Source organism: Anolis sagrei, chromosome 2, assembly GCF_037176765.1.
Source record: "Anolis sagrei isolate rAnoSag1 chromosome 2, rAnoSag1.mat, whole genome shotgun sequence".
NCBI lineage: Eukaryota > Metazoa > Chordata > Lepidosauria > Squamata > Dactyloidae > Anolis > Anolis sagrei.
The window spans coordinates 137975578-138003386 of record NC_090022.1 but is presented as its reverse complement, the minus strand read 5'-3'; the positions used below and the strand labels follow the sequence as shown (position 1 = coordinate 138003386).

The 27809-nt window shown below is 43.1% G+C and overlaps 1 protein-coding gene across 1 annotated transcript; it reads right to left on the bottom strand.

Annotated features, from left to right (window-relative positions):
* Positions 1-1726: 1726 nt before the first annotated feature.
* On the bottom strand, positions 1727-26629 carry WNT1 (Wnt family member 1). The gene is made up of 4 exons (XM_060760940.2): positions 26479-26629; positions 16430-16683; positions 5874-6139; positions 1727-2215 (listed from the first exon to the last, which is right to left on the bottom strand). Exons 1-4 carry the CDS (start codon positions 26577-26579, stop codon positions 1727-1729), a joined length of 1110 nt encoding a protein of 369 aa, XP_060616923.1. The 5' UTR covers positions 26580-26629.
* Positions 26630-27809: the final 1180 nt, after the last annotated feature.

The window sequence follows — 27809 nt, the reverse complement described above, 5'->3', positions numbered from 1 at the left end:
GAGTTGTGTACAGATGGAACACCAAGGGATTTAACCCAAGGCCTTGAGTAATTTTTACCAGCGGCCCTAAAGTGGTAAGACTTAAATATAGAGTTCTCCTATGCGTGTTCCATCAAGAGTAGTTTCAGGGCAACTGAAGAGTATTCTTACTTGGCCTCCAGACATCTGTATTGGGTTTAGACTAGAGCCTGAATTGAAGTGCTGTGATTTTATTTTAACTACAGTGGCAACTTCCTATGGAATACTGGGAAGGGCCTTTAAAATCCTCATTCAAAGAGTTTCACTGGTGTCCATCACCAAACTACAAATCCTAAGAATCCATAGAATGTTGCCATGGCAATTAAAGTGGAATCCTTTCACTGTAATTGTGGAGTGCTGAAATGGCCCTGATATGGTTTAGTTGTGCCTGCATGTAATGCTCCACTTACGCTCCACACATTGAGTTTCCAATGGGAGTGGGTAAACAAAATGCAACACAGTGTTTAAACATACATACATACATACATACATACATACATACATACATACATACAGCCAACATTCTGCAATCTTGTACAGTGTTTCATCTATAAGAAATAAAGTTCTCAGAGGCTGTGCTTCGTTTGTAAAATGAAAAGTGCCAGGCTATGTGTCAGTCATACAGGCATGGCAGAGGGGGAGCCTGGGAAACTTACATTTGAGACTACATCTCTGAGAACTTCCAACTAGAATAGCCACTAGCCTTTGGTTGCTGTACCCCCCCCCCCCACAATTAATGTTTCCAAGCTCATCATGGAAGTTATCTCCTATGAACATGATTTTAAACTAAGCATGGGGAGGACTGGCTGGAATAGTAAAAAGGCTGTTCACTATCCACGATAGATGAACATAGAGACATCCCCCGTGTTTCTTCCCTCTGTTGTTCTACAGGAACAACAACCAGAGGCTCCTATTAATGGTAACAGAGTTAAATAATCTGGAAGCAATGAGTCCTAGTATTGAAGATCACAGTGGCTCTGCCCTGATGAAGGAGAGATCTGGTTCAAATTAAAGTCTTGCAGTGAGAATGTCAACTATCTGGCAAGCACATACATATATATACATGTACACACACACAACTAGGGAAGGCTCTGGTGCAGGGGACAAACATCATTCCCAAGCAAGGAGCATATCCCTCCCACTGACTCATTGCTTAAAAGAAGGGCACTCCCCTATAGAGAAATACATCCATATACTATATTATTACCTGGGTCAGTCAAGGATGTACCAAATTCAGCCTGTGAGTTTCATATGTTTCCCACTAAGCTCCCTTTTTGCAGCACCTCTTTTTTATTCTGTAAAAGAAATTGACATTTCACTTTGCTGTTCATGTGGCAGGCATCTTCCTCACCTAGGAAAATACTACATTGCTCCTTCTACTCTGTTTCCAGATTTTTCGAATGCTGCTACTGACACTGACACAAGTATGCCCCGTTTTAGTTCTTCTTGCAGTCCTGTGGTATTCAGGACCTTGGAGTTTTTTCAGAGGGGCAGCAGAGAGTTTGCCATAGGGAAACCATTGCCTTCCTGGGCCAACAGAGGACGCTGTAATCTTGTGGAGAAAGGTGTGTGTGTACGTACACAGAGGAGGTAGGAGGGCTGTCTTGTTGGCAGGGCTTTGATGTATGGAGGGAAGCCTGCTATCAGATGAGGAGTGTCACTGTTTTCCATGGAGGTAAAGGAAATCCTTGTCTTGTTCTCTCCTTGCTCATAAGCACTCATGCAAGACTTGCATATTGGTGCAGTTCAAGCAGCTGACATGGCAGCACCAGTGGAAGGTGCAGTTACAGCGTTCAGTGACCCGCTGCATCCGGGTCCGGTACCCCCTCCCGCAGCACAGCAGCTCACAGCCGTCCAGGGCTGGGGAGGAGCTGTTGCAGGAGCGACCTGCTGTGCCCACTGTGCCTGTTTTGCCACTGTAGGTGCAGAAGTTGGGTGACTTCTCGAAGTAGACCAGGTCGTGAGGGGAAGGGGGCTTGTGGGCCGGGTTCTCTGGCTCGAGGTGGTGCAGCTCCACCCGGGAGGCCCGGTTGCTGCCTTTGTTGCCATAAATAACCCGAGAGGCACCGTCAAAGCGGTCCTTTAAGAAGTCCCCCACTGTCCGGAAAGTGGGTAACCGCATCCAGCAAGTCTTGACTGTGCAAGAGCCAGACATCCCATGACACTTGCACTCCTGACGCATCTCTGTGAAGACAGTCTATAAGACAACAAAAGTGACACCAAAAGTGTGAGAGACTGGAACAGAATTTCCCTGCATTGCTTGCGAAGGTTATTTTTACTATTTACTCTACTACTGCTTATTTTATTTTTATGAGTAGTTTACCTTTAATAATAATAATAATAAGGAGGCCCCAGTGGTGCAGTGGGTTAAAGAGCTGAGTTGTTGAACTTGCTGACCAAAAGGTCGCAGGTTCGAATTCGGGGAGTGACGTGAGCTCCCACTGTTAGCCCCAGCTTCTGCCAACCTAGCAGTTCAAAACATGCAAATGTGAGTAGACGGGAAGGTAACAACGCTCCATGAAGTCATGCTGACCACATGAACTTAGAGGTGTCTACAGACAATGCTGGCTCTTCGGCTTAGAAATGGAGATGAGCACCAACCCCCAGAGTCAGACACGACTGGACAGGCATGTAGCCGGGGGGGGGGGGGGCTTGAGGGGCTTCAGCCCCCCCCCCCCAAATTCTCATGGTGGTTCGCGAAAAGGCCTTACTGGTGCATTATTTAAACTGATATGTTTATTCATATCATGATCTGATCACCATACTCAATATATCCCATATGCAGGGGGGTATTGGGGTAATGATACAAAAGGTTTGCTAGGCTAGACCCTCTTTCACTCAGACTCAGCCCCCCCCCCAAAACCCCGCTGAAAAAAATTCAGCCCCCCCCCCCCCCCCCCCGAAACGAAATCCTGGCTACGAGCCTGCAACTGCACTTAATGTCAGGGGAAAACCTTTACCTTTATCTTTACCTTACTTTTAATACTACTTTACCACTATACAGCCAGCCCTCTGGATCTACAGAGTCTTCATCCATAGATTGGACGATCCATGGATTGAAAATATTCAACAAAGATAATCCAAAAAGCAAACTTTAATTTTGCCATTTTATAATTTGTGTGCCATTTTACTGCTACATTGTTTAGAGCTGGGATTCAGCATCCACAGATTATGGAATCTACAGGGGTCATGGAACTAAACCCTACTGCAGTGGTTCTCAACCCATGGGTTCCCAGATGTTTTGGCCTTCAACTCCCAGAAATCCTAACAGCTGGTAAACTGGCTGGGATTTCTGGGAGTTGTAGACCAAAACACCTGGGGACCCATAGGTTGAGAACCACTGCCCTAGTGGATATCAAAGACGCACTGTACTATATTTTTGCTGAACATTTCTAAGGTAAGTTCTTGTGGGTTTTTTCGGGCTATATGGCATTGTTCTAGAGGCATTTCTCCTGACGTTTCACCTGCATCTATGGCAAGCATCCTCAGAGGTGAGGTCTGTTGGGACTGGGAAAAAGGGTTTATATATCTGTGGAATGACCAGCGTGAGACAAAGGACTTTTGTCAGTTGGGCTAGGTGTGAATATTGGCAATATGCTAGTATAACCATCTTCAATCTGATGTCCATCAGATTTTGCAGCTCCCAGCATTCCTGAGCATCAGTTATGCTAACCAGGACAGAAGTGAGCTGAAAGCCTGCCATGGAATCCCTACTGTTCAGCTTGCACCTCCTCTCTTTTTAGTGCTGTGATGCTCCTCTCAGTGGGCCCATTTCTCTGTTTCCTCACAATCCTTCCTTGTAAATGGGAACTATCCCCCTGGCAGACTGTGGGGCCCCCCTCCCTCCCATGGAATGTGCCTATGGCTCTCCAAGCCCACAGCTTTCCCTTCCAAAGGGGTTTTTACTGCAATTAGAAGAATTGGAACAATTTCCTTCCAGATGTATAAGAGCCCACATGGCAGCCGGGCGTGCGGTTCTGGCCTTGGCTAGCATGCATAAGGCTTGCCCGCTAAAGGATACCTCCCCACCTTTTTGTGGGGAACGGGCATCATGTCCTCGCACAGCCCCCACCACCTTTCCATTGCTGCCATCTTTGTCTTCCCACTCCCTCCCTGCTGTAGTAACATATCCCTTGCAAAAACGCAAACAGAGATGTTGCTTTCTTGTTAGTGGAGTTCACACATGCCTCTGTCAAGAAGACTACATCCCCATGCATGCACGAAGTGCAAAGTGCTTTGCCATACATTAGTGTGCAAATGGTTCTTTGTATGACAAGTATTTCTTGGTATACAAGTAGATCTGATGTCAGGCAAGCAGGTTTGTGGCACTTGTAAAAGTGACAGCAAAAGACAGGTAGCTCTGAGCCACTGGGAAGTTTTCCTGCCCACCACACCACTAACAAGATAAAAGATGTGCAAGTACACTCCTGTGTGATTGTGTACAACTCCCATAACGTTCAGTGGGGACTATGTGAGGGAAACCCCTAATGAATCACAAGAGTTCTTTACAGTTGCCAATGGCCAGACTGGCTGGGGGGCTCCAATAACACAAAAGCAACTCTGCCAACAGTGGACCCCGCCCCCAAAGTTTTCCATAGCTGAGAGGGGATTCAAATTGTGGTCTTCCAGTGTCCTGATCCGACACTCAAACTACTATGCCATACTGGCTCTCAGGAAGATATTTTCAAGAGGGAATCAGCTTTTGCCAACTTGCCTCTCCCCATGCCAATGTGTTAGAACAGTGCTTCTCAACCTTCCTAATGCTGCAACACCTTAATGCAGTTCCCTATGTTATGGTGACCCCCAATCATAAAATTATTTTTGTTGCTACTTTGTAACTGTAATTTTGCTACTGTTATGAATCATCATGTAATTATCTGATATGCAGGATGTATTTTCATTCACTGGACCAAATTTGGCACAAATACAATACACCCAAATTTGAATACTGGTGGGGTTGGGGAGATTTGGGAGTCATAGTTGCTGGGATTTATAGTTAACTTACTATCAAAGAGCATTATGAATTCCAACCATGATGGAATTGAACCAAACTTGGCACACGGAACTCCTATGACCTCCTATGACCAACAGAAAATACTGGAAGGGTTTGGTGGGCATTGACCTTGAGTTTTGGAATTGTAGTTCACCTGCATCCAGAGATCACTGTGGACTCAAATAATGATGGATTGGGACCAAACTTGGCACAAATATTCAATATGCCCAAATGTCAGCACTGATAAAGTTTGGGGAAAATAGACCTTGACATTTGGGAGTTGTTGTTGCTGGGATTTATAGTTCACCTACAATCAAAGAGCCTCTTGAGCCCCACCAACGATATAACGGGGCTAAACATCCCACACAGAACCCCCATGACCAACAGAAAATACTGTGTTTTCTGATGGTCTTTTATGACCCCTCTGACACCCCCTCGTGACCCCTCCAGGGGCCCCAACCCAGAGGTTGAGAAACGCTGTATTAGACCATAACCTTATAATCCCTAGACAGTATATGAGTGATAGGCATTGGGCATTGTGGTATAACATATCAGGGGGAGTTCAGATTGAGGATGGTTAGTTTAAATGTATATATGTCAGTAACAGAAACCTTTGAACCAACCAGTCAACTCCTGCTGACCTCACCTCTCAATTTATCCCTTGCTCACTTTCTCACATACCTATGTCATCGTCATGCACAGAGCTTGGAAGAGGACCTGTTTTAGACAACAGTTCTCAGAATATCACAGCTGGAATGCCCATAGGTCATGCTGATAATAGGATTATAGGCTCTATAATCTAAAAAGTAGTTATAATCTCTATCACGTCTTTATATACACTTGCTAGCTCATAGAATCTTACCAGGCGTCCTGCCTCATTGTTGTGCAAATTCATCAGGAAACGCAGATCCCGCCCCTTCTCATTGGAATCCACAAACTCTCGTCCAAAGACCCTGCCGAAGTCAACGTTGTCACTGCAGCCACCCCAGTGCCAGTCTGGACCACCTGGGCCCCTCCGGCGGTAGTCACAGGTGCACGAATCAATGGAGCCTTCTGAGCATGAACGGGCCACCGAGTGTGTGACCCCAGCACTAGTGATGGCAAAGATGAAAGCAGTTTCTCGGCAACCTAGAAGTTGGAAACAAGGAGAGGACATGGCAATGTGCAGCATCAAGCACAACACCTTATGGGATATAACATTAAGTCTGTTTGTCTCATTTTAATATTAGTTTGCATTTTTAGTTTTTAAAAACACCAAGAGCATGTAAAATTTATATTTACTTTCATGTTTACTTATCTGAATACAAACGTTTCCTAATGTGCACTTTAGCCCCAAGCTATTTTTTTTAATTAAAATTCAATTTTGTGTACCATTTCCCCCATTATACAGTTTTATATGACTATTTTCACCTGTGAACCATATCACTATGTTTAGAAAAAAAAATCCTTATAACTGTTTCAGTTTGCATGTTGAAATGTTAAATTTAAAAGGCTAACCAATATAGTTTCTCAGTCATTCCTGAAATAATAGTTTCTGAGACTTTGGTAAAAAGCTGTCCCAATACTTATTTTCTTCTCTCAACCCAGCCTCTCATTCCCTTTTTGTATAGCATCTATTAGAATATGAGGCTTCTGACAAGTGTATGCATGTTTGTCCAGTGCCTAGAAATGACAGCTGCTTGTGGAGGTTTCATTCAAACTGCTTACAAGGAAGCAAGCCCCCTTTGGCTACAACAGTAACACTTTTGAGTAAACATGGGCAGGATTAGAACAAGATGCATAGCGTTAGGCAATTATGTAGCATTGCAATAAGAACAACGCAGCCACATGCACGAATGCTCTCATTTGCTTCTTCTGTATCGAGGTGCACATTGTGGCAAAGTTGCAGCACCCAACATTCATTCCTATTGTCTTATGCTGCCTAAGTCTGCTGGGGGTTGAAAGCCAACAACATGTGGTAAGTTTTAAGTTTCCAAACCCTGCTTTGCACAAAAAAATAGCACTGGAGAGCAACATAGAAGGCATTTCCTTTTCAACTCTAGCTGTAAAATACAGGAGGACAGGTTGTGTTTGCTAGTAAAGCTCTTGGGCTCCCCTACAGGCATGATAGAATATGTGATATTTTTGACAAGTTACAGATTTTACAATGTGTTGTAGGCCATACAGCAACCCAGATTTTACAATGTTGGGAACAGAAGTGATCAGCCACAAGACACAAGAGCAGGGATGTTTGGGTTATATTGCATTTCTCTGAATCTCATCTGTATTTTCATGCATCCCTTCTTTCCTATCATCTTGCAGGACTGTATTTCTTGGAAACATTATCCTTCATATTATATTAATATGAATTTTTAATATACAGGCAGTTCCCAAATTACAAACAAGATAGGTTTTGTATGTGTGTTCTTAAGTTGAATTTGTATGTAGGTCAGAACAAGTCTTTTTTTAAGTGTAGCTCCAGCCAAAAAATGGATAGCATTGGGAAGGGTTAACACTCCTGTAGTATTTGCTTTGCTATCTGTGTCCCTGTTCCAAAGATTTCACCTCAATTTCTGTCCCTATGATAACTGGATTTTGAAAAAAATGGCTTGGTGTGGAAACGGATTTGGTGATAAAGCTTCGGTGGAGATACTTTTCCCCATGCCAACTTTTCCATGAGTAATTTTCCCTTCCTAAGGGTAGATTTCCCTCACTCCCTGTTGTCTCACCCCATTCTTATTTATTATTTATTATTTATTTTTAATATTTGTATACTGCCCTTCTCAGCCCTTAGGCAACTCAGGGCAGTTAGGGTTAGGAGTTGTTTATAAGTTGGATGTTTGTGACTTGGGGATTACTGGCAGGGCCATAGCCAGAAAAAAATTTCAGGGAGGGTTGACAATTTCGGCGGGGGGTTTGAAAATTTCGGGGAGGGTTGAAAATTTCGGCGGTGGGGGGGGGGGGGGTTGAAACCTGCCTCCTAGCTCACGCTGAAGCAAAGAGCACAGCAGGGGGCAGAGCAACCTTCAATAGCCTGCAACTCCACCCCTGTCAACCACCTCCACCAAGTCTGGCCTCCTTAGTGAGAGCATTCAACACACACACCCCCAACTTGGTTGCTTCACTACATCGGCTATTGCTGCAAGTAATGACAGTGTGAATAAATTGTCAATATTTGCCTGAGATAGTGCTTACAGTTCTGGAGGGACTCTTAATTTTTTGTATCTCATAGACTTAGCATGGGGATTTGGTTAACCAGTTAAAATTCATGAGTAAACCAGTTTTTTTTAAAAAAAATTCTGAAACATTTCGGGGGGGGGGGGTGAGCCCCTAAAACCACCCCCTCGCTACAGGCCTGATTACCGGCACATATTTTTACGTTTCTTTCCATTATTTTTTCCAGCTATACACAATTTTCTCCATTTTAACATCTAAAAATATATATTTGGGCTGCTGCTGCATTTATTTCTCTGATATACATCCAAAGCCTAATAAATCTGCATTTTCCAGAGGCAGGGTGTGAGCATTATCCTACAGTGATCCTCAAGAGGGGACCTTGAACCTTAAGAGGGGACTGTGTCAAACACAGTAAACTTCCAAAACTTGAGAATGGTTTTTGGACTACAATTCCCCAGCCTATCAGCTGGTGGCAATGCTGGCCAGGAGTTGTGGGAGTTGTAGTTCAAACAAGCAAAATTTCTTAAGCCCTGCTATACTTTGATACAGCCTCCTTCACCTTGACTAGACCACCAAAATGAGCTGATAATGGTCTCTTCCTCAGGTTGCAATCCCATATATCCTATGGCACATAACTGTCTGCACACAGAGAGATGCAATTTGAGTGCTACACAGCATGGCAACAGTAGGCAATGTGTCAGCAGCTAGGTGCCATTTCACACTGCAAAATATAGGATGCACAATCACAACACATAATGCACAGCATACAGTTTATTAACACTTTGTTCCCATTCTCTGTGTATAACTGAGATAAGTCAATCTGTTTGGAAGGAGAAGTGTACTGACACAGGGAACTGGAGTAGATGGTCTTTGTGCATGACACATATTTTTGTCTTTAAGGTACCATTATATGTAGAGTTTTACTGAGGCTAGAAGTTTTAACTTCCCATCCCTTCCCTAGTTACACAAATGGGAAGCGAGTTGCCTGTTGTCTCCTCACATTCTCACAGTATAAATAGCTTTACAGTTCTTTATAAACATAACCTCCACCAAATAAAACTGTCCAATTACACTGTTGTACTAAGTCATCAATGCCATAAATATAACTGGGACTAAGCTTTGCTTCATACATGATGGTAAATCTCATTGACAGAAAAATATGTATAGAACCTCTTGGGTGTACAGTTACTTGGGTCTTTGAGTGTAGTTTTTTTTCTGTTGTAAAAGGTAAACAACAACAAAGTCCATGACTTTGTTGTTGTTTTCTGTCAGGTCAACTTTGACGTATGTCAGCTATGTGGATGAGAGTCCTCCATCAGCAATCCTGCTCAGGTCTTCCTCTTCTACTGCCTTCTGTTATGCCAAGCATCATCATCTTTTTATGGACTCATGTTGTGTCATGATATGTCCAAAGTATAACAGCCTTTGTTTACAATCCAGTCAAGACTATATAAAAGGGAGGAGGAGAGATGAGACGGTAATAAGAAGTGATCCAGACAGGAGGTGACATATTAAAGCTTGTGTGCTTAGCTTCCACTGAAAGAGGGAATGTATGTCCAATCATTCTACAGCTTCTTCCTTGGAAACTTTTAAACAAAGGCTGGATGGCCATCTGTCAGAGATACTATGATTGTGCTTTTCCTGCATGGCAGGGAGTTGGACTAGATGGCTCTTCCAACTCTATGATTCTTTGAAGATTTGGCACACTTAGCTTTAAAACCTTACAGAGTAGCTACAGCCACTGGAAAAACTTTCTGCTGGACAGAAAGGAAGGGGGCTGCCTTGACCAGCAGTGTACCTAATTTCCTCCAACTGAATGGTAGTGATCTTTTGGTATGTGGAGGGAGGCAATTCTGGAGCTGTGTCAGGGACAGCTTGGGAGATCATTTAGATCCAAATTAGAGGCACAGGGCACTGAGACATGCCTTCTGGTGTAGTAGATTTCTATCCCTCCAGAGACAATGGAAGAAGAGTCTTCCATAGAATACAAAAAAGTGGGGGAAAGTCACACTTCCTTTCTTGCCCAGCATAAGACTATTAGGACTTAGAAAATCACACAGCTATCGCTCTGCATATTCTGAACATGATTTGTACATGGTTAAAAAAACAAGGATAGATGAGGAGGATGTTGTTTGTTTCTGCATGAGTCATTTCAGGATTTCCCTGGAAGAGAGACTGAGGAGACCAGGGTTGAAATCTCCCCTGAGTTGTGGAAACCCACTAAGCAATCCTGGGCAACTCACATTGTTTCATCCGAAGAGGAAGGCAATGCCAAGAATACCCCAGGAAAAGGGACACCAAGTATGGGGACTGGCTTGAAAACACATAACAATTATGACAATATTCCAGTATTATAGATACCACCTTAGTAGAGACATCCTTTAAAAGAGTGTGGAAAGCTTCCTTGTTACTGTCTCATTCGTTTTTTGCAAGTTCCAGTAATCTTATATATGGCCTTTTACCAAATGTAACCTTGCATAAATATCTGAGATGCTTGAGACTGGATATGATTCGGATTGTTTTGGATTTTAGAATACCTGTATTTGCATATACATGTATAATGAGATATTCTGGAAATGGGACCCAAAGCTAAATATGAAATTCATTTATGTTTCATGCATACCTTGTAGAATTTTATACAGGTTTTGAGATCTGCAAAAGTGGATCTTCTCATGAGGCAAATACAATACAGGACCTTTTTGGTGACTACTCCCAGACTGAGTAATGTCTTTGCAAAGATCACAGACTCCCTCCCAATGGTCCTTTCACTAGCAAGTCAAGACCTTTCTATTCAAATAGGCCTTCAACAGCTCCATGCCTATCATAGCCCAGGGTTTTGAAATTTACTGTCAGGTGGTAATTTAAACTTGATTTAATGGGTATTTCAATAGCATAAATATTTTAATTAATATTTTAGTGTACATTATTGGTATACTATTCATTTCATTTTTTTAGGAGAAAGAGGGTTTGAATTAAATAATTAAATGATGTAAGTAATAAGTTTTGCAGAGTTCAGTGAGGCAGGTTCCTGAATAGTGTTTAAATGTTGTATATGCCTATGTTTAATGGTTTTAATGATCTTGTTTTATAGTTATATATCAGTGTTTAGTTCTTGTGATTTTATTTTATTATATGTTCAGTATGTTGGCACTGAATTTTTGTCATTAATATGTTGTAAACCGCCTTGAGTCCCCCCAGGGGTGAGAAAGGCAATATATAAGTGGACTAAATAAATAAATAAATAAAATTTAAGAGCCAAATATAAATAATGCTTTCACACAATGTTTGATTCATTGGAAGCAATTTTAAAAATCAAAATATTTTAATTTCCAAATGCTGGCATCCCCCCCAGCCAATCGATTTCTTTTTCTGGGAACTAAAGGGAGATGAGAGCAAGCAGAGACATATTAGACTAACATGGTCTTAGAGTTTGTGGGAAAGGAATGTCTTTCCTCTTCATACTAGGGAATGGAGGGAGGGATAATAATAATAAGTTTACTATAAAATCTAAAAAAATACATGATGCCTGATGTACAAATCCCAGCTGTTAATTTGTTAGGATATATGCTGTGTTGTTTATATGTTGATCCCTGAAGGGTTTTTTTTTTTTTTTGCACAGAAGAGCTGCATAGCCAAAATGCTTTCTCTACACAATTCAAGTCACTCTTACATTTCCAGTGTTTTCTTCCTCACAAACACTTATCACCCTTGTGCTGGGATACAGGTTAGCATGAGATAAATCCAGGTTCACATCCCACAGCCATTCAGGAAGTTCACTGGTCAATTGCCTTTTCTTAGTACATACCAAATGATGCATGTCTCTTTGACAGCCATATATGATCCTCTGAACTCCAGGAGGTAATAATGTTATAAAAATGTAATAAATCATAATGACTAGTTTAGATAAGTTACTTTTTGGAGGCAGCTTGGAAATGTTGGTTCGGAATTTGCATCACTACTTTTCACAGGAATGGGCAAAACCACTTGTGAGGATTCCTTGTCTAAGAAAGCCATTTCCATGTTGCCAGAGAGCTGCGGGATGTTCCGAGATGTATCCAGCTAAAGAAGATTGCTGTATGTATCTCCACTCAGCCTCTCACTTTGGTGAAGATGCAGGTACCAAAAGGTAGGTTTTGGGAGACTTTGGGTCATTGCATGTGCAACTGACTTATGACATTAGGCCTAAATACCGTAAAGACAACAGATTCTATCTGATTTTGGAAGCTAAGCAGGGAAACACCCTTTGTACTTAGATGGGAAACCACCAATGAATACTGGTTGCTGTAGACCATATTTCAGAGGAAGGAACTGGCAAAACCACCTCTGAGGATTCCTTGTCTTGTAACTAGGGTGTATTTGGTTTTATATTTTATTTTAGTTTGTTTTATCAGTATTTTTTATTTTATGATGTTTTAATTTTAATTTTTTTGCTATTTTGATTATTAAATTATAGTTATGTTGTTATTTATTGTCTAATGAGTCTTGTCCTGATGTAAACTGTTTGTATGGCTTTTATTTTGTCCTTGAATGTTTGCAATATTTGTTGGAAACTGCTCTGAGTCCCTTTGGGGAGATAGGGCGGTCTTTAAATAAAGTTGTTGTTGTTGTCTAAGAAAACCACATTAAATTCATAGGGTCACTATAAGCTGACAGGTGCCCTGAAAGCAGAAACACATACTCACAATTACTAAATAGGATGCCAGTCGTTGGTTTCTGGATTACAGTTCCAGAGTTGCCCTGTGAAAAGGAAATACTACTGCTTATAAGCTTTCTAAGCTCTACTCCATGTATCTTCAGGGTGCGAAGTTGCAGGTCCATTTTTCACCCTGATGAGTGGGCTTGCTGACTCTCTCCCCTATCTTTCTTATTCTGGTTACTCCCTACGGAAGGCAGTTGCCATGCATTGGCTTTGGTAATTCCACTCTAAGTTGTGCTGTCTCTTGAATGCCATTTGATGCCAAGGGAAATGCAGAGAGTACATTCCTGTGGGAAAGACTTGTGGCACATTCTTTTGTTTCATTTTATATTATTTCACTGAAGAAATAAAACCAAGTCTGAATAATGATGAGCTCAAACATGCTTGGAAGGTCCATATTTACTGGCACCAAATACTGACCCCCAGCATTGACCTCCAAACATTTCCCATGTTTTCCCTTGTTTTTGTTGTTGTGTGCCTTCAAGTCAGCACAAAAGCAAACATACCACAGGGTTTTCTTGGCAAGATTTGTTTAGGATAGGTCTGTGGTTGCTTTGTTTTCAGGTTGAGAAAGTGTGGCATGCCCAAGCTCACCCAGTAGGGTTTGAACCCTGGTCTCCCGGAGTCCTTGTTCAACATCCAAACCACTACACCATGGTGCCTCTTACTATTTATCTAGTGTTATATATTTTAACATAAAAACAATCCTATATCATTCTCATTTATGTCTCCCTACTTCTACCATTGAAAACAAACAAACAAACTCTACCCTTCCCCATTTTCTTAAAAAAATGGTATGGTTCTTCCTATACTTTTCTTAGGGGTAAAAAATACTGAACTGCTCCTGGATTCCTTGCTGCTTACTGTTATCTCTGAGGTGGATAGAGATTTGGGACAATTAAACTTTGATCTATTGAGATAATGCTACTTCAACTTGAATTACATTTGGAACTCAGTCTGACAGACAGATTTAGAAGGAACTTCCTTTTATCTCTTCAGCATATACTAGACTGTTAAATCGTGAAGAAAAGAGAAGGGGAGAAATGTGACTGACCAACTAGATCCTAACACAAAAGGAATAAACAGTATTTCATTGCACAATAGTCGTCTTCACATAATAGTCACACCCCCATTTTTGGGTCCCGGCTGCGGTATTTTCAAATTCCTCACATAATAGTTGCACCCTTGATTTACTGGTAGGCATCCTCTCCACTGTAAATACCCATCTATTTCCTCGCACACCCACCCACACACTCACTCGGATGCACATCAATCCACCCATCTGCCCCAAAATTGACCTGCTCGCTTCATTCACTCATCCACCTGCCCAAAGACCCACTTGTGCGCGCACACACTCACTCGCTCCCTCGGAAGCCCATCCATCCACTGACTACCCCCTTCCAGAAACACTGACTTCAAGCAGCATTATTAATGAGGAAGATCACATAAAATAGGATAAACTTTTACTTTTATGGAGAATGGAAAGAATCCACCCTCCTATCCCCTTCCACCTGCTAGAGTAATTGAATGAAAACGACTTTTGCATCTTACATTCAGTTTTTTAAAAAATAATGTAGTAAGTAGGACGAGAATGAAAATGGAGCATTTTAAGAGCAGTGAAAAAAGTGGGATGATAAAGGAAAAAGTGAGATGACTGTCCTAGTCAAATTGGGACATGGGAAGAGAATTTGAGTGTAAGTCAGAAATGTTTAACAGAGATCACTTAGTAGAACCAGATCTCTCTTTTGCCAACTCCTTGACAGCCCCTCTTTCACACAGATGCTGTCAGACAAGCGCTGAGGCTGGCCAGTTGAACCTTACTTAATTTTAATCATAGAGCAGCAGTGTCATGGGCCCACAGCACATTGCTTTCTGGCCACCATTCGTTGGAGCTAGAATCGGTTGTGTGGTTCTGTGGTGAGCAGGCACATACATGCTTTTCTACAAATCACCATTTAGGAAAAGGAAGAGGAAAAGGAAAAGTCTCTCATCATAAGAAGAGGTTAAGAATGGTAGACAGGAAAAGGAACAGCATAAACTCCCCTGGACATTATGCACACCTTTATATTTCTTTCTTGAGGAATACACTTTTATTATGTATGCACACAAACAGACTCAAAATTGGGAAACAGAAAACAAAATGATGTATCACAAAATCTGCTTCAGTTGTACTATTTTCTGTATACGTTTATATCATAATATACCTCTCAATTAATGAAAAGGTTACACTGGTCCATGGATTGCACAGAGAAATATTTGGCCTGAGGTAACCGGTTCTCATCTAAAAGAGGAACAAGGAACGTATGGCTCTTCATATGTTATTTTAAAGATTGCAATTCCTATCATCCTTAACAATTGGCTATGGGTTAATTCGAGCTGTAGCCCCAAAACAGTTGAAGGGCTAAAGTTGCCCATCCCTGCTTTACAAAGATGGGGAAGAACACCATCAGCGTTACTAATGAAGAAGAACACATAGGCTAGGAGAGGTTGCTGCAGTGTACTATTGCCTGAGCTTGCAGGAAAAGAAAAGATTCAGCCTCCTTCTATTCCCCTGTACTAGTCCAAACTATTTTTACACTTTGAGCTCTGTTGGCAGCAACAAAAATAATCTAAGGATGAAGGAAGTGGAAGGAGGAGAGTACAACAGGACATTTTAGAACCAAATGAAAAAGAGAACACCAGAAGATTAACTAGGACCGTCCCTACCAAATCTTGACAGTTGCAAGGTGTGTCATTTCAATCACTTTACCATTCTGGTTCTCTTTTTCTACACCCTCTAAAGCAGTGATTCTTAATTTGTGGGCCGCGGACCACCAGTGGGCCACAAGAACAAAAATCTGATCTGTGAGCCTCCTTCCTCTTTATTTTATTTCATTTTATTTCTGCCTGCCACTCCTTCCATGTCATTGACCAGCCTCAACCCCTTGGATAGACCACATCAGAAATTAGAGCTGATGTGGTCTATCCAATGCAATTTTCTGAAACAGCTCTCAAAATAACCAAACCAAATCTAATGTTGACCAAAAATAGATTCATAACCCCTTTGGTACTAATGTTGGAGAGTGGTCCCTAGTCAAAGTGGTCCTTGGTCAAGTGGTCCCTGGTTAAAGTGGTCCCTGGTCAAAAAAAAAGATTGGGAACCTCTACTCTAAAGTTTTTTTAGATGCACTGAGCATAACTGCACCAGAATTCCAGATATGGCTGCACCATGGATTTTTGATATTGGAAATTTTAATTTAGTTTTCTTTTCTAATTAGGAGGAAATCTGGAAATTTTAAAAAGAGTTTTAAAGGTAGAGAAACAGAGGATTAATTGGGACCATCCATGCCAAATCAGGTCTTTTAATGATACGGAGTTATAGCCTAAAAAGCAAGTTTCCCGCAGCTATATCTCCTTTACAATTAATTTAATACCCTCTATTTCAAAATTTTCACACAAATAAGGAACTAATAATCTCAGTCCTGTAATATACCCAACGCAGAGGAATGAGAAAATCAAAACACAAGTAGCCCATTGCTGACACATGCACGTTTTCCAGTTTTTTCTCTCTCCTGTAACCTCCTTACCTCTGTTGACAATCTTGCCAAAAATGTTGGGCCCTGGCATGGTGGGGCAATTCCAGCGCCGGTTGCGGAACTGCCACTTGCATTCCTTGATGGCACTCTGCAGGCCACTGCTGATGCTGTGAAGGATGCCTGGGTTCTGGCGGATGAGCTTGCGCTGCTTGCGGCTCAGCAGCTGCAGGGAAGGATCCAGCACCAACTGCACATTCTTGGAGTCAGTCAACAAGTTGGTGGAAGAAGCCACATTGATGATTCCCCTGGAGGTGTGGGAGGGAGAGAATAATTGTAAAGGCTTAAACACTGGGGAGGCATCTCCTGAACTCTGAAGTCGGGGTGTATCTACTCTGTCGAATTAATGCACTTCGATATCACTTCCACTACCATGGCTCAGTGCTATGGAATCTTTGGAGCTGTGGCCTTACAAGATTTTCTCGTCTTCTCTGCCAAAAAGTGTTGTTGCCTCACCATACTATGATTCCATAGTGCAGATTGACACATCCCATGATTCCATAGTGCAGATTGACACATGGCGGCTAAAGTGACACATGGCAGCTAAAGTGGTGTCAGTATGCATTAATTCAACAGTGTGAAGCAGGGGTCCTCAAACTTTTTAGACAGAGGGTCCGGTCATAGTCCCTCAAACTGTTGGAGGGCCGGATTATATTTTGAAAAAAACATGAATTAATTCCTATGCACACTGCACATATCTTATTTGTAGTGCAAAAAAACCCTTTAAAACAATACAATAATTAAACTAAAGAACAATTTTAACAAATATAAACTTATTAGCATTTTAATGGGAAGTGTGGGCCTGCTTTTGGTTGATGAGATAGGATTGTTTTGTTGTGTGCTTTTAAGTCATTTCAGACTTAGGTTGACCCTGAGCGAGGGCCGGGTAAATGACCTCGGAGGGCCATATTCGGCCCCCGGCCTTAGTTTGAGGACCCCTGGTGTAGTGCCATCCCCAAGCAGAGCTTGGAAATGTTAATTTTGGGGTTTGAGAACTTGCAGAATTTCCTGGTCATAAAGCCAGTAGAGGTATAGTCCAAAAGTGTACCTTTTCTTCTTCTCCTAATATACAGAATGCACCAAGCATTCAGATTCCATTACGGCACATTGCTCTGTGTGGAAATTCAAATCTTTCATTACAGTTTTATTGATTGATTGATTGATTTGGATTCCTGTTTGAAATGTATTCATTTTTATGATATTAGAGGACTCAATTAACAGCAGCAACCTGCATTTTTACATTAAAATTGAAATTAATTATATTTCTAAAGGATTCAGATATATTGCATTGTATGTCAGCCATTTATTTGCATAGAGCCCTGTTGTTTCATTAAGTACTGTGGCTATCAACATTAGATCCTTAAACACATAGCATTGGGGAAAGGCTAACAATTAAAATCAATGAAAGCTGAAATAACAAATAGAATCATAAAATAATTAAGTTTGAAGAGACTACATAGGCCATCTAGTCCAACCCCCTGCCATGAAGAAAAAGACAACACATAAAATCCGCTAATAAGCAATTTAAAAGGGCTTATGGCAGAAATGAAGCATTCAGACTTTCTCAAGACTGCCTTCCTTGCCAAAGGCACCAGGAGAATCAACTAAAACCTATCAGAGAGAGAAGTAGGGGGGGGGGGGGAGAGGCAGGGGCGGCTCAACCCATTACTTAAAGTAAGCATTTGCAGTATAGTTGATTTTGCCCAGGGGCGCTCTTGAGGTGCTCTTGGGGGAAAATAGACCTTGACATATGCAAGTTGTAGTTACTGGGATGTATAGTTCACCTACAATCAAAGAGCATCCTGAACTCCGCCAATGATGGAATTGAACCAAATATGGCACAAAGAACTCCCATGACGAACAGAACATATATATATATATATATATATATATATATATATATCAGTGATTGGTGGGGGGGGGGGCAAAATGCTGTTTGCTTACCGTTGAAAATGACATAGGGCCGCCTCTGGGGGGGGCGGGGTGCCTCAACACTGTAGGATTAATACAGTTTGACACAACTTTAACTGCCATGGCTCAATGCTATGGATTCAATGGGTTTGTAATTTGTTGAGGTACCTTGCTGTTTCTGACAGAGAAAGCTAAAGACTTCGTAAAACTCCAACTTCCAGGATTCCATAGCATTGAACCATGGCAGTCAAAGTGATGTCAAACTGCATTCATTTCACAGTATAGATGCACCCTGAAACTGAGACCATTAAGTCCAATAGTATGTGGTAAGACACAGCTATCAAAGGAGGTTGAAAGGCCTTTTTAGGCCAGACATTCTAGGGCTTAGAGGCAGCCACAGAGAAGGCCCTCTAACCAGCTCTTATGGAACTCATAAGAGGCTATCCACTGATGCCCTAAATGCACAGCCAGGCTCATGTCAAATGTGAAAAACCCACAAACCAATGTTAAATATTCCTGCATGTCAGTCCCGAAGAGGGGGCTCATCTGCTACTATCAGAATCTTTATTCAATCATTTTAAAAAGTCACTGTGCTGATGTCTTGCAAGCCCCAATAGCAGTGGGTCGTATAGATGGCGTTCCAATCCAGTTATTAAATAGGAGGAGAGCAGAGTGTTCCCATTTTTAGCCAGACTCTACCGCAAAACTTCTGGAGCACAGCCAAAAGGAGATTTCATATACATTTGAAATCTGGTGCATTTGGCATGCCTGACATATTATATGGAAGGAGTGAGTGAGAGAATTTCCTTCCTCAAATTAATTTCATCAAAAAGAATACTGAGCCTGCTGAATAGCCTCGTGAAACCCATTAAAAACACATGGGCCGTGGTTGACTTCCTCGACCAAGGGTGGGCTACTTTCACAACTCCAGCATGACAATTTATCTGAATTTTGGGTCCTCCAGATTGCCACAAATACCAAAAAAAATAAGAAAACAGAAGTGGCTCAAAGTTTACTTCTGGTTTTGAAAATTGGGTATTTGTTAAAAAATGGTTACAACAGTCCCAGGGGACCACAGGCTTCTACGAGTGGCAATTCAAACATACAAACTTTAAGTAAGATAAAGCAAAGATAAACTAAGATGTCCCAAAACATGCCCAGGAGCGGGGCGGGGGGGGGGGGGGGATAGGTAACACAGCAAGGTCACATTTTATCTATTCCTGTCTTGGTCCAATTTACCAATGTTTTAGCAGGATCAGCCAAGGTAGAATGATTTAAAACACAATGTCACTATCGAAGACATCTAGAGGGAGCAGGGCGAGGTTGGAAGAAGGCTGACTGTGCAATTAACAGGTGTATCTGGCAGGACCAAAAGTAAGACATTTTGCTTCATTTATCTGCTCCTTAGGCCAAGTCTAAATGCAGTCTTTGCAGGGGTGTATCTAGAGGAAAGGACAAAATGGGGGCCTTTCCTCCAAATAGGAATCCTGCCACCACAATTAAATCTTTTCTTTATAAATGCCTAAACTGTCTATTAACTTGAAACTTCAGCTAACTGTTTAGAACTACAGTTTAGGCATCCAAAGAAAAGGGTAAAGTTACCAAGGGACAACGAACATGACACTGTTCAGTGTGTCACTCTGTTGAATGCTCAAATTTGGGGACCGAACGAAAATCTCCAATTCTATCATTGATAATCTAAAACAAAATAAAAAACACACATTTGGATGAAGATGATCTGGAGCTCAACAAAGTGGTTTTTAGAGTTATGAATGCTGGTTCATGTTGTATTGGTTTCTGCAGGATCTAAGGCAGTGGTTCTCAACCTGTGGGTCCCCAGATGTTTTGGCCTTCAACTCCCAGAAATGCTAACAGCTGGTAAACTGGCTGGGATTTTTGGGAGTTGTAGTCGAAAACACTTGGGGACCCACAGGTTGAGAACTACTGATCTAAGGGCAGATGTGTGTAAAATATATGGCAATGATATGTATGTGTATGTGTGCGTGTGCACACCCACAAGTTGCTTGTTGATTTATGGTGGCCCCATAAATTTCAGAGGGCTTTCTTAGGAAAAGAAGGCTCCGAGTTTGTTTCCTACTTCCCTCTTCTGAAATACAGCCTTTAACACCCAGCATTTTGCATGGTCTCCCATCCAAGTACTAACTACAGTTTACCCTGGTTAGTTCCCAAGAGGAGCAGATGAGATCTGGTGGCTTTGGCTAATCTCTGTATGTGCTTTCAAGTTATCTATCAACTTTTTGCAACTTCATGAATTTTATAGGGTTTCTTGGGACATGCATAATTTTATTACACAGTAATTTAGTTCTACTAGCAAACTGGAGGTTAAACCAATCCCTTATAAGAGATTCAGACACATATATAAATTGTAATAATGAAATACATGGGGACACAACATATCTCATCATAACCTTTCATTTATATTTTAAAGAGATACAATTTATTTAGTATTTCACATAAACTCAAGTTTCTTATAACATTCATGCTGATATGCTAACGTCAGCTGACATACTATAATGTGTTATGACACACAGTTTGGAAAGGTCTTGCAGTGGAAGGTATTGAAAACATTGCCTGTGAAGTTACTTTTTTCACCCAGTGGCCCTCAGTTGCCGTTCTGCTTGCCCCTTGGCTCCTGGATATCAGAGAGAGCCTGCCTAGCAGCAGCAGCAGCAGCATACGTTTGACCTACCCCAACACATTTGATACAATGGAGAGGATCCATATGATCAGGAGCAGCATGAGCAAATGCAAAGCATCCCTACCAATGCATTTTGCAACCAAAAGGAAAGGAAGTTGTGAAATCCTATGGCAAACACTTCAGGAGTTGCACTAACAGCAGAAATCATACAGCTGAGCAGGAAATCAAACCCTGGTCTCCAGTATCATAGTCAGATGCTCAAATCATCATGCCCCCTGGTATTTTAAGGTAAAAGGTAAAGGTTTCCCCTGACATTAAGTCTAGTCATGTCCGGCTCTGGGAGGTGGTGCTCATCTCCATTTCTAAGCCGAAGAGCTGACGTTGTCCGTAGACACCTCCTACGTCATGTGGTCAGCATAACCCTAACCCATTACCTTCCCGCCAAGGCAGTACCTATTGATCTACTCACATTTGCATGTTTTCAAACTACTAGGTGGCAGAAGCTGGAGCTAACAGCAGGAGCTCACTCCACTCCCCAGATTCAAACTGCCAACCTTTCGATCAGCAAGTTCAGCAACTCAGTGGTTTAACCCACTGTGCCACTAGCCCATATTTAAAGCCATGTTGAATTATTCCTTTAAAACTATATGCTAATTATAGACAACTGCCTTTTGAGGGGATGCTTGTTATGCCTAGAAGGTAGGATAAATTCAACTAAAACAAATAAAAGTAAATGAGATGCTCTTTTCCCACTGGTTAGCTGTGAGCCCTCCTCTTCAGTTTTATATGACAGTAAGCAGCTTAGTAATGCTACAGGCCTGACACTTCAATCTGGGAATTATTTTGTAGATTTGTTAATTCCCTGTATATTGCTTGGTGGAGGCTGCTTTATAGTTAGTAACTAAAAACTCACAAATCCATTGACAGATAGATTAAATATCTGTCATCAATAGATAGCATTTCACCAAATAATGGACAAATAAAATGAAATTGTCAAAGTACTTTCTTAAGAAGTGTACTTTTAAATGGCTAGCGATATTTCCAGGAAATCCAGAAATCTAACATTTGGTGCACACATAATTCAAGACCAGATATATCAATTGTTAGAGTAGTCTGAAAGTTGTTGAAGTGTGTACCCAAACTTTGGCTGTGATATTCCTCTCAAGGAAAGGGCTAGAACCAACTTAGCTGACCAGGCACTGGCCAGATCAGCCTGGCAATGGTGGTGTCTACAGGTGGGGAAAGGAAGGGATACACTTTCTGTGTATATGTTGCTTGCCGTGTATATGTTGTGATCTGCTTTGAGGTGAGAAGGGTGGAATATAAATGTTCCAAATAAAATAAATAAATAAATAATGCATGGCAAGTGTAGATTTCTAGTGGTCAATGGAAGTGACACCTCCTCCATACACATGCTAAAAATACAAAGCTTTTTTCAATTAATTTTTTTCATATGTAAAATAAAAATATACCACAAAGGTCTCAGTAACAGATTCTAATGTTCTAGCATTATAGCAAAAGGAAAAAAGAAGATAAGCAGAGGGAGATTGGTATTCATATATTTCATTAAAACTAGACCAAATTGAATACAAGTTCACTTGTATTAATGTTTTTGTTACATCCCGAATAGACTACTGCAATATGCTCTATGTGGTGTTGCTTTTGAAGACTGTTTGGAAGCTTCAAATGGTCCAACAGGTGACAGCCAGGTTCCTCACTAGAGCAGCATACAGGAAGCACACAACCCCCCTTTTGTGTCAGCTCCATTGGCTGCCAGTCTACTACTGAGCTCAATTCAAAGCGCTGGCTTTAGCCTATAAAGCCCTAAACAGTTTACCTGTCCAAATGTATCTTCCTCTATGATCCATCTCAAAGGTTAAGATCATTTGGAGAGGCCCTATTCTCAGTTCCACCTTCCTTGCAAGCTCGACTGGTGGGGACGAGAGACAGGATCTTCTCAGTGATGGCCCCTTGACTATGAAGCTCCCTAACCAGTGATATTATATCTGCCCGCTTCTTCCTGGCCTTCAGAAAGTAAGTCAAAATGTAGCTTTGGGACCAATCTTTTTGGATAATAATTGTAGTCCAATAAATGGATATGGAATCTGTGCAATGACTACAGGAATGGCCCAGATTACAATTGTGGATGGCATTATTTTTAAACAGTTGGTGTAATGTCTTAAATGTCTAATTTGCAGTTTTAATTTAAATGTCTACTTTACGTGCTTATTGTTTTTATGACATTGAATTATTGCCTATATGAAAAGACGCGTTGAGTCCCCTTCAGGGTGAAAAGAGTGGGGGATATAGTAAATCCATACATACATACATACCTACTAATTAATATTATATCTTTATTTTGGCACAGGCTTGAAGGAAATTTGGATCCTCTTGAAACTCAGTACAACCAAATTGTGCATAATAAATAGTTTATTTAAATTAACTAACTTTCCTATGCCTAGGTTGTACGATCCTTGTGGTTTTTTAGTGATCAATTGCTGGCCTCTTTTATGAGCTCATCACATAAGGGAAATTTGGGCTGTGTGAGCACCAGATTTTCGCTTTCTAAGGAGATCTATGATGCCTCACCTATTCAGGCATGTATTTCTCTTGTGTATAATTCCTAAGGCAGGCCTTACGTATACTTCTCCATCATCTTTTTAACTAGCATATTTGAGGATACGGGTGTAATGAAATCTTCATTTTCCAGTGTGTTTTCAGAACACTTTAATCATCGGCTGTTTAAGATGGGCAAGAATCCTATTCCCTCCTAATTTATTCTAGAATCTAGAGCAGGGGTCCTCAAACTTTTTAAACAGAGGGCCAGGTCACAGTCCATCAAACTGTTGGAGGGCCGGATTATAATTTGAAAAAAACATGAATGAATTCCTATGCACACTGCACATATCTTATTTGTAGTGCAAAATACACTTAAACACAATACAATAATTAAAATTAAGAACAATTTTAACAAATATAAACTTATTAGTATTTCAATGGGAAGTGTGGGCCTGCTTTTGACTTCTCTTGTTCACTTGTTTTTCTGGGTGAGAACAACTGTGAACAACATTTGTTGCTATGTTAGTTCAAGTCATTACTGATTGATGGTGACCCTAAGGGCCCTTCCAGACAGCCCTATATCCCAGAATATCAAGGCAGAAAATCCCACAATGTCTGAGTTCACTCAGATATTGTGGGATTTCCTGCCTTGATACTCTGGGATAAAGGGCTGTCTGGAAGGGTCCTAAGGCAAACCTATTCTGGGGTTGTCTTGGCAAGATTTGTTCAGAAGAGGGTTGCCCTTGCCTCCCTCTGAGGCTGAGAGAGAGTGACTTCTGCAAGGTCAGCCAAGGGGTTTCCAATCCATAGCCAAATGGGGACTTGAACCCTGGCTTCCCAGCACTCAAACCACTATGCTATGTCCAGGAGACCAGTACAAATTTCTGCTTGGTTATGGAAACTTGCTGGCTGATTCTGGACAAAACACATTCTTTCAATGTCAATGAAAGGCAAAGGTGAACCCTCTCTGAAAAAATCTTGTCAAGAAACCCCCATGATAGCCTCACCTTAGGGTCAATGTAAGTTGGAAATGACTTGAAGACACACAGCAACAATGTGAAAGTTGAACCTGCCCAATTTGACCACACAGCCCTATATCCCAGAATATCAAGGCAGAAAATCCCACAATATCTGCTTTGAACTGGGCTGAGTCCACAGATAATGTGGGATTTTCTGCCTTGATATTCTGGCATAAAGGGCTGTGTGGAAGGGCCCCATGTAAAATAGAATTGAAGCTACTGCAGCATCTCTCCCAGACTAATGGCGATCAGGCTTGTACCTACAGAACAACAGAGAAGTTTGGGCTGAAGTCTGAATCCAGAGTCTCATTGCCAGGATTCACTGATATTTCTGGAGCAGGATGCCCAGGGAAGAGGAGGCAAATAGGCAGGGCCTTCTCTAAAGGGCTGTGGTCAAGATGAATGACAGGAGGAAGCGCTCCATGCCCTCAAACAGGAGCAGAGGGTGCATCTAAATATATGGGGATTCGTACTCAAGGAGGACAAACTGTAGCAACTGTGCCTAGTACATGGTAATAAAAAGTATTCATATGTTTTGGCATTAATAAGGCATAAAAGAACCCAGGAGAACCACTGAAACTCACTCACTAGTTCATTCTAGCACAGTGGATCCCAACCTTTTTTTGACCAGGGACCACTTTCCAACATTAGTACCAAAAAGGTTATGAATCAGTTTTTGGTCTACTTTAGATTTGGTTTGGTTATTTGATGTGCTAATTCAGAAAACTGCATTGGATGGACCACAACAGTTCTAGTTTCTGATTTAGAAGACATGCTACCCAGTAGACGCCATCTGCTCGCCCACAGAAAACCATATTTTATAAGCCTCGGTACTACTATAAAAGGGTTTCATGAGACCGGTCACTCTTGTTGCAACAGTGTACTAACAGTGAGGCCGAGGACCATACTTTAGTTCTTGCAGACCACTGGTTGTCCACAGACCACAGGTTGGGAGCCACTGTTCTAGCATAAGCTTTGGCAGACCGTGATTCACCCCATAAGATGTACTATCAGTACAATAGCCATAGTAAGAATAAAAGTGCTAGTGAACAATGAATAATAATGCAGTATTTTAGTGACATTCCCCCTGTTATGATCTGGTCATGGAGGGTAATAAAGTTTACTTAACAAGTGACACTTCCAAGGGGGGGGGGGGGGGGCTTTCTTCCTTAATTACTCTTGCAAATGCAATACTGATAGCATTTCAGTGATGGAGCTAGTCGCTTTTCAGGTACATTTGCCAAGTGTGCTATTAGACAGAATAACCCCTATTTTTGAGAGTTGGGAAATGTGTCCCTTATGCATTCTCTTATTATATGCATTCTCTTATTATAAGGAATCTCATAAGATTGAACACTGGGAAGCTTGTCCTTTCTGGGCCTGGGAGGTGTCCCTTCTGAGGAGGAATACCCCTTTATTTGAGGGCTGGAAAGCCTCAAAGGCCCGAACAAGGAGCCAAAAAGAAAGAGTGTGCCTTTTGGAATGCAGTCCCTTGGTGAAGCCAAACCTGTGTCATTTATGAATGTGGGCACTGGGTTTATTTTACAGAGAAATGCCTGGCTAAGCGCACTGAGATCACTCCTTCCCTTGGCTCTTGGGGTAGGAGTGGAGCTGGGGAAGGAGGGAGGGAAAGAAGGAAGGAAAGAAGGGAGGAAGGAAGGAAGGAAAGAGGCGTGCGCCCCGTCGGACCCAGGAGCGCATGCCTGCCTGCCTGCCTGCCCGCCGTGGGCTTGGGGCTCCCATTTCGGAGGCGCTGCCGGCTTCTCCCAGGTGACCTTCCTTCCTTCCTTCCTTCCTTCCTTCCTTCCTTCCTTCCTTCCTTCCTTCCTTCCTTCCAGAGCCTTGAGGGGGGGGGGAGAATGGGGAGCGCGTGTGGGCGCCCTGAAGTGACTTACCACCACCGCCCGCTGTTGTTGACCGCCAGCGTGTTGGAAAGCGAGGAGAAAGCCAAAACCCACAAGGTCTTCAAGCCTAGCATTAATGCCACGGGACTCATCGCTTCGCCGCCCCGCTCGCCTCCTCAGCCGCACCGCAAGGAGGAGGAGGAGGAGGAGGAAGAGCAGCAGCAGCAGCAGCAGGAGGAGGAGAAGCCGGGTCTGCGGGTCCCTCCGCGACGAGCTCTGCACGCCACACGCGGGACTCCAATCCGCGCCTGTCGCGGGGGCGGGAGGGCGCGGGAAGGAAGGAAGGAAGAGGGCAGTCCTTCTCCTCCGGGACAGCTCCCTTTGGGCCGGGGTAGGAGGGCTGCGGAGGCGGCGGCGGCGGCCGGGCTGTCTGTCTGCCTGCCTGGTGAAGGGCTGCGGTCTGCGCCCCGGTGCCCCGTCCGGCTTCTTATAGAGGAGCCTCTGGCGGCCGGAGCCCTGGAGCAGGAAGGGCCGGTGCGGGGCGCTCCCGCGAGGGAGGAAGGCGCACGAGAGCGCAAAAGGGGGGCGCCGAGGGGAGGGGGAGGGCCTGGGGGAGCGGCGCTCCCTCCCTCCCTCCCTCCCGGGGGACCCGAGGGCGCCCAAGCCCGCGCCTTTGGGAGGAGGGGGAGGGTCCTGCGCCTGCCTGTCACTCAGCCGCCCGGCCCCTCCGCCCAGCCCACCCCAAGACCCAGCGCCCGGTGCTTCATGGCCCCGACGACCAAGCAACCAACCAAGGCAGGAAGGCGAGCGGAGCGGCGTGCGGGCGGGCGGGCGGAGAGAGGGAGCGCAAGGCAGGGCGAGGAGCGGGTCCGGCGGGGCGTCCTCTCCCTTCCCGCCTCGGCCGCTGCCTCGCTGCCTCCCCTCGTGGGACTCCTCGAGCCGCCCGCCCGTCCGCCCGCCGGCCCGCCCTGGGCTTTGCGGCGTCCTCGCGCCTCCTCTCTCCGAAGCCTTTTGGCTGCTTCTTCGGGCCAGACGTCATACCCGCCTTGGCCTTGGCCCCAACAGTCCCCCGCGCCTCCTTCCATCCCGCGGTGGCAGAAAGAGAGAGAGAGAGAGAGACATACAGAAAGAGAGAGAGGCAGAAGCGGCAAGAGCAGCAGATGGAGCGAATTAAGCCCGCCGCAGCCCCTGAAGCGCTCCGCTCCGACCCAGGACGCAAGAGATGCCCGGAGAGGAGGAGGAGGAGGAGGAGGAGGAGGAGGAGAGGAGGAGGAGGAGGAAGGCGGAGGGTGCGAGCGGCCCAAGGCGCTCCGGACTCTCAGAAGCCTCCTTTGGGTCTGGCCTGGCCCCGACTCGGGGAGACCTCGGCGGAACGATGCGAG

Bases quoted from the DNA above. Each gene is read 5' to 3' on its own strand.
- WNT1 (XM_060760940.2), bottom strand. From the start codon at position 26,579: ATGAGTCCCGTGGCATTAATGCTAGGCTTGAAGACCTTGTGGGTTTTG. The intron at 6,140-16,429 runs GTAAGGAGGTTA...TCCAACTTCTAG, and splicing joins TGGCAAGATTGTCAACAGAG to GTTGCCGAGAAACTGCTTTC. The intron at 2,216-5,873 runs GTAAGATTCTAT...GTTGTCTTATAG, and splicing joins ACAATGAGGCAGGACGCCTG to ACTGTCTTCACAGAGATGCG.